Source organism: Rhinatrema bivittatum, chromosome 12, assembly GCF_901001135.1.
Source record: "Rhinatrema bivittatum chromosome 12, aRhiBiv1.1, whole genome shotgun sequence".
Lineage (NCBI taxonomy): Eukaryota > Metazoa > Chordata > Amphibia > Gymnophiona > Rhinatrematidae > Rhinatrema > Rhinatrema bivittatum.
The window spans coordinates 59,425,517-59,445,488 of NC_042626.1; the positions used below are offsets into that span (position 1 = coordinate 59,425,517).

At 43.4% G+C, this 19,972-nt stretch overlaps 1 protein-coding gene across 1 annotated transcript in view; it reads right to left on the minus strand.

Annotated features, from left to right (window-relative positions):
- KCNH4 (potassium voltage-gated channel subfamily H member 4) overlaps positions 1-19,972 on the minus strand; it is a 305,039-nt gene that overhangs the window by 10,141 nt on the left and 274,926 nt on the right. Inside the window, exon 15 of the mRNA XM_029572244.1 lies at positions 16,292-16,368. Coding sequence (XP_029428104.1) covers positions 16,292-16,368 — 77 coding nt within the window. The remainder of the gene's footprint in view (positions 1-16,291; positions 16,369-19,972) is intronic.

Below are 19,972 nucleotides of genomic sequence, written 5' to 3' on the forward strand. Positions count from 1 at the left end.
ACAAAAATAAAACCTGTAGAACTAGGGTCATAATATGAACTCCAAGGGATAGGAACAGGGTTAGGAAACATTTCTCCAAAGGTGGTGGATGCATGGAACGCCTTCATGGAAGAAGTGACAAAGACAGAGGATCCATAGTAGCTAAAGGACGGAAATGAAGAAAAGAGGAAACCTGCCCAGAGCAGCAGTTATTGCCCCAAAAGAAATGAAACAAAGAAAAAAAAACTTGCTGGGCAAACTGTGAGGACTTCTTGGGTCTTTTTCTGCTGTCATTTACTGTGTTAACCAGAACTGTGAGGGGCACGGGGCCAACCAGTTGAATGGCTGGAAGGGGCACTGCAGTTCAGTTTGCTCATCCCTCCCTGATCTTGGGTGTGCGCTGCTTCTTAGTTATTAAGGGAAAAATGTGGAATTTACATTAGAACTAGTGTGGCTTCAGGTCACATGGTGGTCCTCTCAAAGGTCGGCTTGGCATGCTTTTGGGAGCTGTTGAAATAAGTGCTGCACAGTCAGCGCACAAGGGGGTCGGGCATATAACCTGTGGATCTATTTTTAAAAAGTCTCCCGGGCTGATATTTTCCTACCTGCCCTTGTTTTTTTTTTATTTATTAAAAGTATTTATATTCCGCATATAACAGATCTTCTGTGCTAAGTGGATTATGACACATCACTCAAAAATTCAGAAATACATCTCATATAAATATAAGACCTGCACATTCCGGTTTTATTGTTCCTTATGTTCTACAGTTCTATGTAAAGCCCCCATCCGCTGTTGGGCAGTTCATCGTTTTATGTAAACCGGAGTGATTTGTAATTCCAACAAGAACTTCGGTATATAAAAATTAAAAATAAATAAATAAAAATAAATAAATAAATTCCCAAAATTGACATATACCAATCACTAAAAACCTGACCTCAGTCACACATGCAGAACACAGACTCTCACCAAATACAGAATAAAGACACCTTAAAATATAAATAGAAATGTGCAGACAAAATCTGAACTGGAAATCACAAGAAGCCAGACTCTGTATGCAATGCAAATTTTATTTATTTATTTTTAATTTTTATATACCGAAGTTCTTGTAGGGACTACAAATCACTCCGGTTTACATAAAACAAAGAACTGCTCAACAGTGAGTGGAGCAGTTCTTTGTTTTAACAAATCAAATACAATCCAGAAATATAAAACATCAACCATGCCAAGAAAAAGAATGTCAAATCAGCTGACTAGAGCAGCATCCAATAATTAAAAACACATACAAAAATGTTTAAACAATTACCCACCACCAATAAAATATTTCAAAACAGCAGACACATCACATTCAATAATAAAAATAATAAGGATTTTAAAAAAATCCCCATGCTCCATACCTGTGAACAACAGATCTCTGGTCACCCTGCGATTGCCATATATTGGAGGAGGGCACATAAACTTTAACCTCTCTTACACAGACACACATGCAAGCATGCAGACACTCTCTCTCTCACACAAACACATGCATGTACACAGGCACTCTCACACACACAGACATACACATAGAAGCAAGCAGGCATTCTCTCGTACACACATACATATATACGCAGGCAAGCAGTCACACTTTCTCATACAAACACACACAGGAAGGCAATCTCTCATACATACACACACAAACACGCAGGCAGCCAGGCACTCTTGTAGGAGGTGAGCCTTTTTCAATGGAAAGGAGGCTCGAGAATGAAGGGTCATGAGATGAGGTTGAAAAGGGGTAGACTCAGGAGTAATCTTAGGAAATATTTCTTTACAGAGAGGGTGGTGGATGTGTGGAACAGCCTGCCAGTGGAAGTAGTGGAGACAAACACAGTATCTGAAATCACAAAAGGAGTCCAGGAACAGCAGTAACCTGAGCAAAGAAAGCTGGAAAGCTATGAGCACAAATGCTCGTAGTTTGGGTAATAAAATCCCAGAGCTGCAAGCCCTAATGGTGGAGGCGGACTTGGACGTTGTTGCTGTCACGGAAACATGGTTTACGGAATATCATGACTGGGATACAGCAATACCAGGCTATAACTTGATAAGGAAGGACAGAGAGGATAGGAAAGGGGGAGGAGTGGCTCTATATGTCAGAAACAATATCCAAGCATCTGAGCTGCAAGGAAGATGGGGCAAAGAAGAAGCACTATGGGCCGACTTAAAAAAAGATGGGGCATCCATTTTTATTGGAGTGGTTTACAGGCCTCCAAACCAAAAGGAAGAGCTGGACAGAGATCTGATTGAAGACATCCACAGGATAGCAAAGAAAGGAGAAGTGGTGATCGTTGGAGACTTTAATATGCCAGATGTAGACTGGAGAATCCCATCTGCAGAATCTAATAATAGTAGAGAAATAGTAGATGCCCTGCAATTAGCTTTGTTCAAACAAATGGTAATGGAACCCACGAGAGAAGGAGCTATACTCGACTTAGTGCTCACTAATGGAGATAATGTCTCAGACGTCCAGGTGGGTGCCCACCTCAGCACCAGTGACCATCAAACGGTATGGTTTAATATCACAAAAAGGACACGGAAAAGAAGCACAAAAACCCAAGTTTTGATGTTCAAAAAACACAGACTTTGATGAAATGGGGAAGTACCTGGAGGAAGAACTAAAAGGCTGGGAAAACGAGAGAGATGTGGATCAACAGTGGACCAATCTAAAAGGAGCAATCACCAAGGCAACTAATCTATATGTTAGAAAAGTAAAGAAAAGCAAAAGAAAAATGAAACCTATCTGGTTCTCAAAGGAGGTGGCTGACAAAATAAAGGCTAAAAGAACAGCGTTCAAGAAATATAAAAGATCCCAAAAGCAGGAACACAAAGAAGAATATCTGGTAGAACTGAGGGAGACGAAGAAATTAATCAAGATGGCAAAAAGTCAAGCGGAAGAGAGGATTGCCAAAGAGGTAAAGAGTGGTAACAAAACATTTTTCAGATACATCAGTGAAAAGAGAAAAGTTCAAAGTGGTATAGTGAAATTGAAAGGTGGAAAGGATCAATGTGTGGAGAGAGACGAAGAAATGGCAGAAATATTAAATGAATACTTCAGTTCTGTGTTCACTAAAGAGGACCCTGGAGAAGGACCGACACTAGTTAACAAGAAACTGGAGGGGAATGGAGTAGATGTAACTCCATTTACAGTAGAAAATGTATGGGAAGAGCTGGTGAAACTGAAAGTGGACAAAGCCATGGGGCCTGATGAAGTTCATCCCAGAATACTGAGGGAGCTCAGAGATGTGCTGGCGGGTCCGCTGTGTGACCTATTCAATAGATCCCTAGAAACGGGAGTGGTGCCGAATGATTGGAGGAGAGCGGTGGTGGTCCCGCTTCACAAGAGTGGGAACAGAGAAGAGGCTGGTAACTACAGACCGGTTAGCCTCACTTCGGTGGTGGGAAAAGTAATGGAGTCACTGTTGAGAGAGAGAATAGTGAACTATCTACAGTCGGGAGAATTGCTGGACCAGAGGCAGCATGGATTCACCATTGGAAGATCCTGTCAGACAAATCTGATTGACTTTTTTGACTGGGTAACCAAGGAATTGGATCAAGGAAGAGCACTCGATGTCATCTACTTGGATTTCAGCAAAGCTTTTGACACTGTCCCGCACAGGAGACTGGTGAATAAAATGAGAAGCTTAGGAGTGAGTGCCGAGGTGGTGGCCTGGATTGCAAACTGGTTGACGGACAGAAGACAATGTGTGATGGTAAATGGAACTCTCTCTGAAGAGAGAGCGGTTTTAAGCGGTGTACCGCAGGGATCGGTGTTGGGACCGGTCCTTTTCAATATCTTTGTGAGCGACATTGCGGAAGGGATAGAAGGTAAGGTATGTCTTTTTGCAGATGACACTAAGATCTGCAACAGAGTGGACACGCCGGAAGGAGTGGAGAGAATGAGACGGGATTTAAGGAAGATGGAAGAGTGGTCGAAGACATGGCAGCTGACATTCAATGCCAAGAAGTGCAAAGTCATGCATATGGGGAGTGGAAATCCGAATGAACTGTATTCGATGGTGGGAGAAAGGCTGATGTGCACGGAGCAGGAGAGAGACCTTGGGGTGATGGTGTCTAATGATCTGAAGTCGGCGAAACAATGTGACAAGGCGATAGCTAAAGCCAGAAGAATGCTGGGCTGCATAGAGAGAGGAATATCGAGTAAGAAAAGGGAAGTGATTATCCCCTTGTACAGGTCCTTGGTGAGACCTCACCTGGAGTATTGTGTTCAGTTCTGGAGACCGTATCTCCGAAGAGACAGAGACAAGATGGAGGCAGTCCAGAGAAGGGTGACCAAAAAGGTGGAAGGTCTTCATCAAATGACTTATGAGGAGAGATTGAAGAATCTAAATATGTACACCCTGGAGGAAAGGAGGAGCAGAGGTGATATGATACAGACTTTCAGATACTTGAAAGGTTTTAATGATCCAAAGACAACGACAAAACTTTTCCATAGGAAAAAAATCAGCAGAACCAGGGGTCACGATTTGAAGCTCCAGGGAGGAAGATTCAGAACCAATGTCAGGAAGTATTTCTTCACGGAGAGGGTGGTGGATGCCTGGAATGCCCTTCCGAAGGAAGTGGTGAAGACCAGAACTGTGAAGGACTTCAAAGGGGCGTGGGATAAACACTGTGGATCCATAAAATCAAGAGGCCGTCAATAAAGAGTGGGTGGCTAGCCAGAATGACGGCTACTGCCTGGAGACAATACCCTTATTCAATAAACATACACATGGTTACTGTGACTCCAACATCACTCTAAGCTACAACAGCAAGAGGAAATGTGGAAAAAAGGATTCGCACTCACAAAGCGGGGAGTAGCTGGCTTGTTACGGCGGTTACTACCCCAAACCAAATAAGCCTGATACTTCACTTTCAATGCATATCCAGCATAGCTCTCTGCTTCAACGGCAGGGGAGAAGAAAAACCGATACTTCACGCATATCCAGCATGGCTCCCTGCTTCAACGGCAGGGGAGAAGAAAAACTGATACTTCACGCATATCCAGCATGGCTCTCTGCTTCAACGGCAGGGGAGAAGAAAAACTGATACTTCACGCATATCCAGCATAGCTCTCTGCTTCAACGGCAGGGGAGAAGAAAAACTGATACTTCACGCATATCCAGCATAGCTCTCTGCTTCAACGGCAGGGGAGAAGAAAAAAGGATTCGCACTCACAAAGCGGGGAGTAGCTGGCTTGTTACGGCGGTTACTACCCCAAACCAAATAAGCCTGATACTTCACTTTCAATGCATATCCTGCTTCAACGGCAGGGGAGAAGAAAAACTGATACTTCACGCATATCCAGCATAGCTCTCTGCTTCAACGGCAGGGGAGAAGAAAAACTGATACTTCACGCATATCCAGCATAGCTCTCTGCTTCAACGGCAGGGGAGAAGAAAAAAGGATTCGCACTCACAAAGCGGGGAGTAGCTGGCTTGTTACGGCGGTTACTACCCCAAACCAAATAAGCCTGATACTTCACTTTCAATGCATATCCTGCTTCAACGGCAGGGGAGAAGAAAAACTGATACTTCACGCATATCCAGCATAGCTCTCTGCTTCAACGGCAGGGGAGAAGAAAAACTGATACTTCACGCATATCCAGCATAGCTCTCTGCTTCAACGGCAGGGGAGAAGAAAAAAGGATTCGCACTCACAAAGCGGGGAGTAGCTGGCTTGTTACGGCGGTTACTACCCCAAACCAAATAAGCCTGATACTTCACTTTCAATGCATATCCTGCTTCAACGGCAGGGGAGAAGAAAAACTGATACTTCACGCATATCCAGCATGGCTCTCTGCTTCAACGGCAGGGGAGATGAAAAACTGATACTACAAGCATATCCAGCATAGCTCCCTGCTTCAACGGCAGGGGAGAAGAAAAACTGATACTTCACGCATATCCAGCATGGCTCTCTGCTTCAACGGCAGGGGAGATGAAAAACTGATACTACAAGCATATCCAGCATAGCTCCCTGCTTCAACGGCAGGTGAGAAGAAAAACAACCAATAAGGGCTGAATGGCACGGTCTGGGTAAAGCAGATGGGCATGGGTGTAGCTTGCTTATTGCGGCGGTTACTTCCCCTACTTCCCCTACTACCCATAACTAATCAAGCTTGATATTTCACTTGGTTGCAGCTCCATCACTGCTCTCTACATTAATGGTGGGGGTGGAAGGGAAATAGAACCAAAGAGCTAAGAGAAACAGATAAGTATGAGAAAAAAATGTGAAGCTTGCTGGGCAGACTGGATGGGCCGTTTGGTCTTCTTCTGCCGTCATTTCTATGTTTCTATAAGAAAGAATGGGATAATTACAGAGGATCTCTAATGGAAGTGATGAGAATTATAATGCTAAATTAATTGGATGGATGGGCAAACTATATGGGCCAAAAGGTCTTTTTCTGCTGTCATGTTTCTCTCACACGCACATGCACGTACATACACCACATACAAAGGCAGACATTCTCTTTCTCACACACATACCACACGTGTAAGCAGGCACTCTCACAGATACATACAAACATGCAGGCAGGCACCCTCTTTGATGCATACAAGCACTCTCTCACACAAAAACATGGGCACGCTCTTAGACAGTCTCTCACATACCCAGGCAGTCTCTCACTCTCACACACACATAAGCAATCTCTTACTCACACACACTTTGGACTTCTCCCTCTACTTCGGCTGTTGGCTGCAGGGGAAACGCTGGCAGACCAGAAGGGCGTCTTCTTCTGCCACAGGTCTTCTTGTTGCTGGCAGGGAGTGGGACCCCCACCAACATGACATTACTTTGTGACTTTGCCAGGAGGCCTTGCTATTGCTGGTGGGGAGTGGAAACCCTGCCAGTATGTCATTGTTCTGAGTCATTGCCGCCAGGACCTTGCTATTGCTGGCGGGGAGTGGGAACCCCGCCAGCAAGTCATCTCATAGCTTTCCTGCTGGAGGCCTATGGGCCCCTTGATATGCTGGGCCTGGAGCAACTGCCCCTTTTGCCCCCTTAGGTAAAAGTGACCCTATGTGTAGGATTTTTATTTTTATCTGAAATATCCATATTGGTACAAATATAAACCAAGTTTTGGGGGCTAATTTTTACATTTTGCATGTCCAAAAACCCATCTTGTCTTATGATCCCAGAGGCTACAGTCAAAGTGCCCCACCTTCTCAAAGTCCACAAATGGAAGAAGACTTTCTTCTCCCAGCAGCCCACCTACCAACCCACAGGCTTTCAGCTCCCGGCAACGCTGGTTTTCTAGTCCACCTGTTTGAAGAGGAGTGCAGCTGAGGTAGTCATCAGCAGAACCTAAGTGAATTGCAGTGGTGGGGTCTGGAAGAATTATGAGAGCTGTAGGGCCCTGAAAAATCACAGTGACTGCCAGTGGTGGGATCCAGAATAATTGTGGATGCAGGGTCCTACTGCTGTGCCCAGGAAAAGAAAGTGGATGTGACCGATGAAAAGGAACGTTTGGGGGAGTGCTTAGAAGCAAAAAAGCAAAAAGTACAAATAATGGAAAAGAAGAAACATGAAAAAAACATTAAACTAAAAAAAATAAAATTACATAACAAAAATAGCCTATAAAAAAAAAAAGAGTAAAATAGTGAAAAAGCTAAAAAATGGTCTCTGATCCCTAAATTTTTGGCTGATACCTACATTTTCTAAAAATGTTTCCAGCTGTGTATAAAGATGTAGTTTTATACCTGAGGACCTGAGGCTGTCTTATATTCAGGCCAATATAACAGAATACATTAGAGAAGATAAAGAAAGGAGAATGAGGAAGGTCAAACAAAAGCCAAAAACCATCCAGGCTAGGATAGGTAACACTGCGGTTATAAAATTCTTGCCTGGTGATGGAAAAATCTCCATGTAAGAATGAGTTTGTCAGGACACCTCCTGTTCACAGCTGTTCTGTGTTTGCTCAGAGGCATTTTTTTTTTTTTACAGTTGCTTTTTAAATAGTTACTGTGCAAAGAGAATAGACTCCAAAGCTCAGGATGTGTTAAATCAAAGTGTAATCCCATGAGGGGGGAGAGGAGGTGTTGCTGTATATGGTTGACACTAAGCCCCGCAGGAGAGGCAGCAGCACAACTGTAGATCACAATAACACACTGCTTTAGAAATAACAGAACATGCAGCTATAGGGAAGACAGTTTTCTAGGGATCCCCTAGATTTCCCTTGAGTTTTGTGCCGTGCTGGAGCATTTCACAATTGGAGCCTATTCAATGTAATTCTAATCCTGGTCCCTTGCAAAATCAGCACAGCGCTAGCAACAATTATTTTATACAAAGCCTGCAGCACGGCACTGAAAACCTTTGGAGGGCAGAGAACAGCTGGAGATGATATCAGCTCTAATTTAAGACCCATGCCTTTCTATTTTTAGTCATTTCATCACAGCAGTAACAAGGCTGTTCGTTAGCGTAGATTATCACACTTCAGCTCTGCTGAGGATGTGAGGGTAACTTGTACCGAGTGGCAGTTACTACCTTTATCAGAAGGCATGAGGGTAACCTGCATGGAGCGGCAGTTACTACCCTTAACAGAAGGCATGGGGGTAACCCTGTCATGGAGCAGCAGTTACTACCCTTAACAGAAGGCATGAGGGTAACCTGCATGGAGCGGCAGTTACTACTCTTAACAGAAGGCATGGGGGTAACCTGCATGGAGCAGCAGTTACTACCCTTAACAGAAGGCATGAGGGTAACCTGCATGGAGCGGCAGTTACTACCCTTAACAGAAGGCATGAGGGTAACCTGCATGGAGCGGCAGTTACTACTCTTAACAGAAGGCATGGGAGTAACCTGCATAGAACGGCAGTTACTACTCTTAACAGAAGGCATGGGAGTAACCTGCATAGAACGGCAGTTACTACACTTTTAACAGAAGGAATGGGAGTAACCTGCATGAAATGGCAGTTACTACCCTTAACAAAAGGAATGGGAGTAACCTGCATGGAGCGGCAGTTAGTACTCTTAACAGAAGGAAAGGGAATAACCTGCATGGAGCGGCAGTTACTACCCTTAACAGAAGGCATAGGGGTAACCTGCACAGAGCAGCAGTTACTACCCTTAACAGAAGGATGGGGGTAACCTGCACTGAGCGGCAGTTACTACCCTTAACTGAAGGCATGGGGTAACCTGAATGGTGCAGCAGTTACTACCCTTAACAGAAGGCATCGGGGTAACTTGAATGGAGCGGCAGTTACTACCCTAAACAAAAAGTTTGGGGCTAACCTGCATGAAATGGCAGTTACTACCCTTAACAGAAGGCATAGGGGTAACCTGCAAAGAGTGACAATTACTACGGCGGATCCCCCGCCCTTGGTCTATACTATGAATATGAATACTGCTATGCTTGGGTGGGGAATACCACATGAGAAATTATATTTACTAATATGATTTATCTTCGGGTTCACAGCCTGAGTGGGAGATGAGACAGGGTCCCAGTTACCCCGATACCACAATTCTGTGCCCGACCCAAACAACCTCTCACTTGTGGAACCACAGACAAGATAAAAATCATCGCAACAGAGTAAAACAGTAATCAACACTTTTACCAATATTGTGTAAGTAGACAGTAAATCCAACCAGAACATTAAATGGGAAAAGTACAGTAGTGAAGTATAATATAAACTTGCAGTTTTCTTATTTTAAATCAAGCAATGCAAAAATAACATTGGGTATGGTCTGTTAGCCAGGGCAGCCAACATGCTCATATGGATAGTAAAAACAAAAAAAAAAAGGAACGCTAATAGCGAAAGTTTGTTGGGAAATGCAATGAAGCATACAACTTTCAAAAATTATCTTTGCCCCTGAATACTCAAAGTGTGTGTGTGTGGTGGGGGGGGGGGGGGGGGGAACAGATCCTCCAGTTTGTAAAGGGTACAACCTATCCCAAATACAGAATTGTGTGAAAAAAAAAATCCAGAAAATGAAGAAGTCCTTTTTGATGGCGGAGCTGGTTAGATGACAAACCAAACAGATGAGCACTACAGTATGTGAAAGGACTCTCTCTCTCCTGGGGAGATTTCCCCAAATGGTTTACTTGGTACTAAGCAGAAAGTGGGCTTGGTTTTAGCCTCTTACAGAAAGACAATGGTCCATTAGTTTTTCTTTCCCAGTATCTGCCAGCAAGGGTTTATGCTTGACTTTGGTTGAAACAATTAAGATACTTAATTTGTGACAAAACAGCAAGGAAATAAACCTTCTCCCTTCTCTGCTGTGCAAAATTTAGATTAATTAACCCAGTCTCTTAGGAAGGTGATCCAGTCAGGGACTCCTGGGCTTAGATATCTCTGGAAAGAAAGTCTCTCAGCTCCCGGCTCCTCTGTCCCTTGTTGGGATTTTGCATCTAGCGCGGCCATGAAGCAAGAACAGCTGCCTGTCTCTCTATTTACTTAAGAACATAAGAAATTGCCATGCTGGGTCAGACCAAGGGTCCATCAAGCCCAGCATCCTGTTTCCAACAGAGGTCAAACCAGGCCATAAGAACCTGGCAATTACCCAAACACTAAGACGATCCCATGTTACTGATGCAATTAATAGCAGTGGCTATTCCCTAAGTAAACTTGATTAATAGCCGTTAATGGACTTCTCCTCCAAGAACTTATCCAAACCTTTTTTGAACCCAGCTACGCTAACTGCACTAACCACATCCTCTGGCAACAAATTCTAGAGATTTATGTACTTAGATCACAGACTTCTGTCTCTCCCTATTGATAATTAGCTCTTTAGGAGAAGAACTGATTGCAGGGCTTCCAGATGCACTTCTTTCTTCTTGGCTCCAACTCTTGGCTGTCCCAGCCCTCTCCCCTCAGTCAAATTTTGCTTTCCTACTTTAAATGGTTTCCCAGCCTTCCTTTGGCTTCCTCCTCTGCTGGCTATGTAGTGCTGTTCTCTGGCCAGGCTAAACAGTACAGCTCTTTTACAAACTTGTTAACACTGTGAGTGCTGGACATGTCATTCACAGGCGAGCACACAGGGGTTTTGACATATTTTTGTATTCCTTCACCTTGTCTGCGGTGGTTTACAGTCTCTGCAGGGTTGAAAACCCCTTTTTGACAGGTCTAAAACACATCACTCAGAGCCAGATGCAGCTCAGTCCACATTGTAAGGCTCCAACACATGATAAGCTCATGGAGGCAGGAACCTGGTTTCTGGTAGCTTGGTACACTATCATAAGGAACTTGGGCAGTCTGGATGGACTATATGGTCTTAATCTGCCGCCATTCACTTTGTTACTAATCCCCTTCAATAAAGAGCAGTTAAAGTGATAATTCTCTGTTACAGGAAAGATTTTCCTTTCATAATATAATTTATACTCTGCCCTCCTTTTCCTACAGGGACCTTCTCTGAATTTAGCACCAAGGCTGATTTCAGGTATTAAGGTAACCCAGGTGTGTCAGAGAGATTTTGGTTTACAGTAATGAATTTCTTTACTATACTGTGTTCTATTATTACAAAATTAAGAATAATATGCAGTTAAAATATAGTTCAACATAAACATATGAGGAATAAACTTAGGTTTAGTCAAGCACTGCTCAGAGGTTCTTTAGGGATATCTCTGACCTTACAGCCTGTGGTGTTAAGCAAAACCATTTCCTGAATTAAAAAAATACTCCAGGGTTAGAAATTCATGTTGGAGAAGTGACAACTTGTGAATGAAACCAAGTTAATATATACTAGCCAGAAGTGCAAATAGCTTCTTCCACCAGCAGTCAGCGTTATAACCAGCTGTGAGGGCGTCAGATCCCTTTTATTGTTTGTTTCTTCTTTCTAAACTGACTCCATTCTTTTGGTTTACCTGGTGAAGGCTGTGTTGAATCAATTGCTTAGTTTGTCGCAGTCAATGATTCCAAATACAACTCAGTTGTATGAATCTGAATTTATCTTATTTTGCATCCTATGCTAACAATTTTCACATCCCAAAACTCTGTAGATTGTATTTTTGAGAGAGAATCATTAAAAGGCCAAACAAGCAGGGCTATCTTTGGGGTAGGGGATGGAGGATGGTGTGGTGAATCAGCTCTAATGCTCCTCCTGGTACCCCTGTGTCACAGGGTGTGAGCCCTAGTACTGTTGTGAGATGGGCACAGACTTACTGGTGACCCAGCTGAGCTCAGAGCTCCCACCGACAGCAGGCAGACTCGCTGATCTGGAACCAGGTCAGGGCTTCACCTCTACCTTTGGCCTCTTCCCCCACGGGTTGAGCCCTTGGGTTCTGAGGTTGGCAGGATTTAGGCGGGGGTCCTGAGGACAGCAGCCAGATGCAGCAGGAAGGAGGCCAGGGTCAGGGCAGGTGGAGATCAGGTGGCGTCAGAATCCAGGCATGGGCCAAAGCAGAAAAGATCAGTCCAAGGAAGGGCAGAGCAGGACAGAGAGAAGGCGAGGACAGGCTGGAACGAGGTAAGGCTGGGTCAGGCAAAGACAGGCTGGAAGGCAAGGCCGCACTGCAAGGCACCTGTTACTGAGGTGCCGGCTAGGAGCGTGGTTGGGGTTTAAATCTCCAGCCCATGCTGACATTATCTCCTGGCGCCTCATCCCACCATGGGACTTTCAAAATTCAGAGCATGCCTGTAGAGAGATCCAGGGAGTATGGCGGTGTCGGCAGCTTCCCAGGGCGAGTGAGGCCGGCCACAGAACCATCCCATGGTCGGCCAAATGTTACACCCAACCCCCATCATCACTTTGGGAGGGTGGAGCTGAACATGGCGAGAGCTGTACAACATGGTTCTGCCACTTCTTCTGGGCTCTCGGATTGGCTCTGTGGCCCAATGCTACTGCCTCTCTTCCCTGCTGACAATTTGGGGCTTACGGCCCACTATCAGCCCCGCGGTCTCCTGGCTACTCCTGCTAATCCCTTCTAGCAGCTGGCTAGAAATAAACTTCAGGGCCAGCAGGGCCTTCCTCTCCAAGGCTGTTGGCTTTAAAAGACACGCATCTTCGGTTTAAAAACGATGACTGGCTAGTGCTGCAGCCTCGGGGGCCGTCAAAACATCTACGTCCTTTAAAAGGGGGCAGTGCCCCTGATCCCTGAACTTTGGCGGTGGGTTGGCCCCCCTCAGCTCTTCAGTCTGTGGGAAAGGGGGCCTCACAGGCAGATTCACCCTGGACCCCTTTCTATAACACTACTAGACATACCTACAACCACCTTTACTCAGTTGTATGAGGGATGCTGGGAGGGAGCAATAGGGCAGGTCAAACAAATGGCCCGGTTGATTTTTGGGATTTGCCAAAAAAAAAAAAAAAAGAGTACTATTCCCATTCCCATGAATGGTTTCATGAATATTCTGAAAAATTAGAAAAACCATTCACCATAGACTTTATAAGTTAAATTTTCTGGGTGAAAGTGAAAAACAGCAAAATTCCCCAGCTTTAAATCACTTTAGGGTATTATTTTTTTTCTAACAAAAAGAAAAATAAGAAAATGAGGTTTCGAAATGCAGCCAAAAGGGCAGATTTTGTAATCTGTGGTTTGTTTTGTGAAAAATATTCTCCATTAAAATCAGTGGTGAAAAGGTTTCAGACAGGAAAGGCTGTCTATATGAAGTGAAGGCACCATTTACTGTATAATCTTGGTTAATAAATATTGGTTTAATACTCTTACCATTTTTATTGTGATTTTAATTTTTTATTATTAATTTTATTTATTACTATTATTACTTATTATTCACATACCTTTATTATTTATTGTTTGTATTTTTTAAAACTGTCTACACCACCTTTTCCCTTTTTCTGGTTATTTTTTTTTATTGCCTCTCTATCTCTTTTCTCTATGAATTTCCTGCCAAAGTGAAAACACTGTTTTTGCGGGGAATATTTTTGTTCACTTTCATTGGAATTCTCAAAAACATATCACAGGTCAGAGGGATAGCATCGCTGTACACCTGAGGCTTCAATTACCTGCATAGAAGACTCAGCTTTTCTCAGCCTTAGGAAACCAAGAACTAATTTGTAACTGGGGGCTAAGAACTGTTCAATCCAGCCATGAAACACTTTGGATAAAATGTTGTTATTGCTATGCGTTAAGGTCAGAGCTTCTCAACTCCCTTTCCTTGGGACACAGGCAACCAATTAGGTCTTTGGGATATCTGCAATGAATATGCATGCGATACTCTTGCATACAATGGAGGCCGTGCATGCAAATTTATCTCATATATAGTCATTGTGGATATCCTGAAAACCAGACTGACCGGATGTGTCCTGAGTACTGGGCTCAAAAGCAGTGGATTAATCTATATCTGTCTTGAGAAGAGAAAAAACAGGGGAAAAGCATGCTCCAATTAAATGCAAACATCTTTAAACCCATACACCCCACACCTCTATCCCACCTCTTAGATCAGGGGTCGGGAACCCATGGCTCGCGAGCCAGATATGGCTCTTTTGAGGGCTGCATCTGGCTTGCAGACAGTCGCCACACTTTCCCGCTGACCCAGCTGCTCCCCGGTCCTCCTCCGCCCGGGCTTAAAATGCTGTCAGCCCGGGCGGAACACGGTAGGACAGCTGGAGTCAGCGGCACCGGCGTGCTCTCTCTTCTCCCCCCCCCCCCCCCCCCGCGGCCCGGAAGAGGAAGTGGAGAGTATCGGGTGCCTGCGTGGCAAGAAGAGGCCACGCTAGTGCGCTCGGCATCAGCCCGAAGAGAAGAAGACTGCAGCGCGGCTCGGAGGAAAATGAAGAGGTTCAACCGTGGCCGATGGGACTCCGCCTCCGCGAGGGCTGAAAATGAAGAGGTTAGCGTTGGGAGGAGGCTGCTGCTGCCGCGAGTTCCCGGGGTGGGGGAGAGAGAGAGTGAATGAGCGAGCAAGCTGTGTTTGCTCGCTCACCCCCACCCCCACTCCGGGAACTCCGGAAACTGCAACAAGCAACGGCTTGTTGCAGTTTCCAATTCAGTTTTTTCTGCATGCTTCTTGTTATGCGTTTTGGTCTCTTTATTCTATGTTAGGTGAGGGACAGCACGTGATTCAGGTGAGGTTTTCTGCTGGCGTGTAGTTTCTGTGTAGGACTCTATAGCAGCCTGACTTGGTCCGTTTTCCTAATAGGAGATGTATTGGTGTCTTAAGGCCTGGTGTAATATTTTCAGAGACTTATTGTACTTTAAAAGTGTGATCTTACATAAAATGCACACATTTACTTGTATTTAGTTTAAACATATTGTATGGCTCTCATGGAATTACATTTTAAAATATGTGGCGTTTATGGCTCTCTCAGCCAAAAAGGTTCCTGACCCCTGTCTTAGATGATGGCAGGACTTGGTTTCATCCAGAAACACTGAACCACTTCCTCCCTCTGATCCTGATTTAATATAAATTTTGACCTCATGACTTCGCCTATACATAGAATTCCAATGTATTCTGGAAATCTTGATGATATTTGCTGGGTTTTGACATATACATCCCCACCAAAAAAAATATGACCACAGATCAGGAACAATAATCCTCCAAGATTTCATTGTTTCCATTTTAGGTGTTCTCGTAACGAATATAAGAAAAAATGCCTAATGGTTATATCGTGTCTGTCTCTCTGTGACCCTGTATCACAGGGGTTCTCAACCCACTTCTCAGGTCACATGTAGCCAGTTAGGTTTTCAGGATATCCACAATGAATAGGCAAGGTATGCAAATCTATCTCATGCATATTCATTGTGGATATCCTGAAAACCAGGCTAGCCAGGTGTGTCCAGAGGACTGGGTTGAGAACCCCTGCATTAAGACAGGCAAAGTCTTTGGCTATCAGGATTTAACCACCTGGTGTCCCAGCTCGCCATCCCAAGTATGAGGCATGTTGGTACTGTCAATCCAGTATTTCAAAGTTTGACAGGCAGCAATGGAGAAGAGAGGAGCTGTTCACCAGAGACAGAAAGAAACACCGCAGGAGACAGAGTGGGTGAGAAATTGATGGAGACAGAGGATGAGGCAGCCGAAAAGGGAGGGGGTATGAGCCAACAGCAAAAGACCTGCTGCTGGAGGTGACAGATAGTTGGTCGAAGATGTGAACGTGAGTGTTTACACTGCGTGCTGAGGACAAGAACACAACTCCCACAACTGTATTCCCAATGGAAATGCACCCTTTATGCTTGTTGAGGTCACAATAAAATCTTTCATACCAACAGATGCAAAGGCCCAGGTCAAGCTTGTGGAGAGTTTGCCCTCCAGGCCCTGATGGTTTCAGAGGGTTATTTCAGCTGTGACCATGCGGAGGACTGGAATAGCGCCCCCATCCCTCAGCTATGTATTGCTTCCAGCCAAGCATGACACATTAGCCAGCTCATTCACTCTCTGTTGCATTTCATACCTCTTGGTTTAACCTGCAGATATTCTGCTTGATTGCTTCTGCCTCTGCAGTTAAGGCTGGGGTCACCTGCTGTATTCCTGAAAAGACAAACAGGAGGAGCATTAGAGCTGAGAACCTGCAATGGATGATCCAATGGCAGCCTTAGCCTTCTGTGAGACAGGAAACCTGAGCTCCAGTCCTGCTTGGACTCCTGGCAAATCTGCTCAAGTAATTTATTCTAATCCACAAGTCTTTAATCTGAAAACTATTCCATTGACATAACTAAAGGGGAGAAAGCTTTAAATTATTAGCGTTAGGCTGTTTTTTGTACTCTGTGAAAGTAATAACTACCTGGCTTTACTTTCTTGTCCAATCAGTGTGAGATGAGACTTCTTATACTCTTAAGAGGTTTCAACCGTAGCAGACAGTGGCAAGTCATCTGATTAATCTAATCTGGCAAACTTTAGCCAAGATATTCATCGGGGGCTTAACTGAAGTCTCCCACTGAATATACCCATCTACAATTAGCCGGGTACATTTACATGAATAATTTTAGTACTCTTTTCTAATCCGACCAGATTCACGCAGCTAAATTAATCCAGGTAGTGCCGAATATTCGAGGCACCTGGCTAAACTTAAGCCGTACCCCTAGAATACCTATTCATTTTTTAATCCAGGTAAGTGTGCTGCAAGGGGTGTGAAATTGAAATCTCAGGCTCTGGTTGGCTAAAGCCTGCTGAATATTAACCTCTAAGCGTGCAGCAGTTTCATACAATTTTGTTTGCTGAAAAAAAAAAAAAGGGGAGACTGTGAACAGCCACAGGTGATATTTCTCAGAGAGATGGTGATGCTCCTTTCTAAACTGGTGAGAGAACTCAATTGCTGTGATTTGTCAGAAAGCATCATGAGGCCATGAGCCTGCATATTATAAAATGCTGACAATGGTAAGGCCAACTTCCCCAACTCACCCAAATTTGTTTTGTCTCTGGAGGATGAAAGATAGAAAACAACAAATAGTGACTGTCGTGAAAGCATATATTCACATGATGTTTAGTTAAAAAGAAAATATATATATATATTGAGATATATATATAGTATATTCATCATAACCTGAAAAAAATATTCAACAGCAGGAGCCACTACAGAGGTCCATTTATGCCTTTTGCTCTTCCCACAAATATCCATCCACATAAATGCATACATATTTATCTTCAGCAACCCTCAGACACAAACTTATTTATTCCCACTCCAGGCTGGTGAAAATCCAAGCATTATCTGCAGCAATACAGTTTCCAATAATTCCAGCAGGAGCATATTTGCAATTTTTGAAACAGTTACATGCTTGGAGAATAAAAAAAACAGAACGTCTAGCTGCAAGAAATCCTCTTCTCTAACACAGTGTCACAAAAAGGTTTTTAGCAACCTGTTCCTATTTTTAAACACTGGCTAAATCCCCAAACAAAAGCTACGTTTTACAGGTCTAGGGCTGCATTTCCTGCTAGGGATGGTACCCTATGTTTTAAAAATCAATTTGGCTGTCCCAAACACCCACATTAGCTTAACTAACATTTACTACACCTCTCTTATCCTATTCCAAGATGCCTTTTCTTTAAATCACAACTTTACACCTTCTCTTGCTCTCACATAACACTTATTTTGTCATACCTTACACCTGAATTCACACACTGTATATATCTTTGCAAACCTTTTAACTCGTACATAATTCTCAGCTACTCCAACACAATACACATCCAGGGGGATATATATCCCCAGGACAAAAGACTCAGCACTAGTATACTGCAGTACTATATTAGCAAGCAGGACTCATCTACACCGATTACTCAAAATGCTAGGTAGCACTACTATCAACTTGTCAAGATGCTGTATATATATGTAACTCACATCCCTTCATTCTGCACATATTATCTCCACTTACACCATCACTCCACCATTACCTATGTTCTACTCTATACATCTTAGCATAGAACAGATCATAAAGAATGTTTTACCTTATACGACAAATAAATAAATTCAAACATTTGCAGCAGGAGGATATTTAGAAAATCATAGTTCAGGGAGCTTTCCATTTTATAGGCACATGTGTAGTCATGATCCTCAGGAAGGAGTTCTGCTGGGTACATTTGAGAATGAGTCCTTCTATATCATGATTGTAAGGCAGGTGCTGTGAGCCAAGTGTAAAGTAAGCATTGCAGGTGCTGTTGTGCCTTTCCTGTGTGCATGTAGGTGATGACAGGTATCTTTGTTTGCCCTTACTGTTAACTCCATTCCTGCAGCTGTATGCAGTTCCATTTGTAGCCATTTCTGTGTGATCATTTGTCACCAACTATCTCAATGCTGATTTTGTTTTTAATTTTAACTCTAGGTTTGTTTGCTATTTTAACATTTGATGTTCTGATGTTTATGTTAAAATCTATAAATTGCTCTGGACAATTTATCAGACCAGGAAGGCAAATAGGAGAAAACGTTTTTTTTTACTCAACGCATAATTAAACTCTGGAATTCATTGCCAGAGGATATGGTAAAAGCTGTTAAAGTAGCTGGGTTTAAAAAGGTTTGGACAAATCCCTGGAAGAAAAGTCCATAAACCATTATTAAGGTGATTTGTGGATAAGCAGCCTGGAATCTATTTACCCCTTGGGATCCTGCCAGGTACTTGTGACCTGGATTGGCCACTGTTGGAAACAGGATGCTGGGCCTGATGGACCCTGGGTCTGACCAAATATGACAATTTTATGTTCTTAATAAAGTTTCTGTTCACTGGAGCAGTTATTGAGCACACATTTGGCCGCTTGAAAACTTGTTTTTCCTAATTGAACAACACTGGTTTATATCATTGAATCTAGTCAAAATGAGCAATATATTTGTGGTGTGCTGTGTTCACCAAAATGTATTTCCATTATTGTCTGCCTTGGTCAGAGGAAGAATCTGTGGGGGCTGAGGTATATGATCTGAAAGAGACAGAAAAGGAAGTTCAATTTTCTGGCAGTGCAGAGGAATCTCAGAGAGATATGATGTGTCAGTACTTCAGCTATGTCCTAGAAGGTTAATGTGAAGTCTTGTTGATTAGAATTGGGGTCCACAACTAACTGTTTTTTGTGTGGGAAGCGTGTGTGTGGTGGTTGCATACTTAAATATGCTTATTCTTAGCTTTTCTGCTTAGATTGTGAGAATGGCTGTTGTATAAAGCAGTGGAGGATCCTTTTCTCTCCCTGCTACTTTTCCTGTGCTAGTTGTTCTCTGTATGAAGCAGTCCTAAGTAGCAAAAGCACAGAATCTGGACAGCATGAGGCTGTACACTTAGATAAAGGAGTAGATGCCATCTTAGTACTCCTGGTACTCAGTGCAGTCTGACACAGCTGACTCAGATATCCTCCTGGACCGTTTGTATAGGCAAGGGCTAAGAGGCTGCTCTGGAATGTTTTTTCTTTTTCCTTTCTGGATTAGTACAAAGGGTAAAATAGTGGAGGTGGGCTATTTGTGCTTAGGGGCATACCTCTTTTTTTTTTGTTTAACTTGAGACCCTAGAAAACATGAAATTTCTCTCCAGTTTTTCACTGATGATTTTCAATTGTCTATTGCACTAGGAGAACACTGGGATGAGGCTATAGAGAGAGAAACTGAATTCATGGATGAATCTAAATAAACTGAAGTTAAATCCAAGAAAAAGTGAAATATTATGGG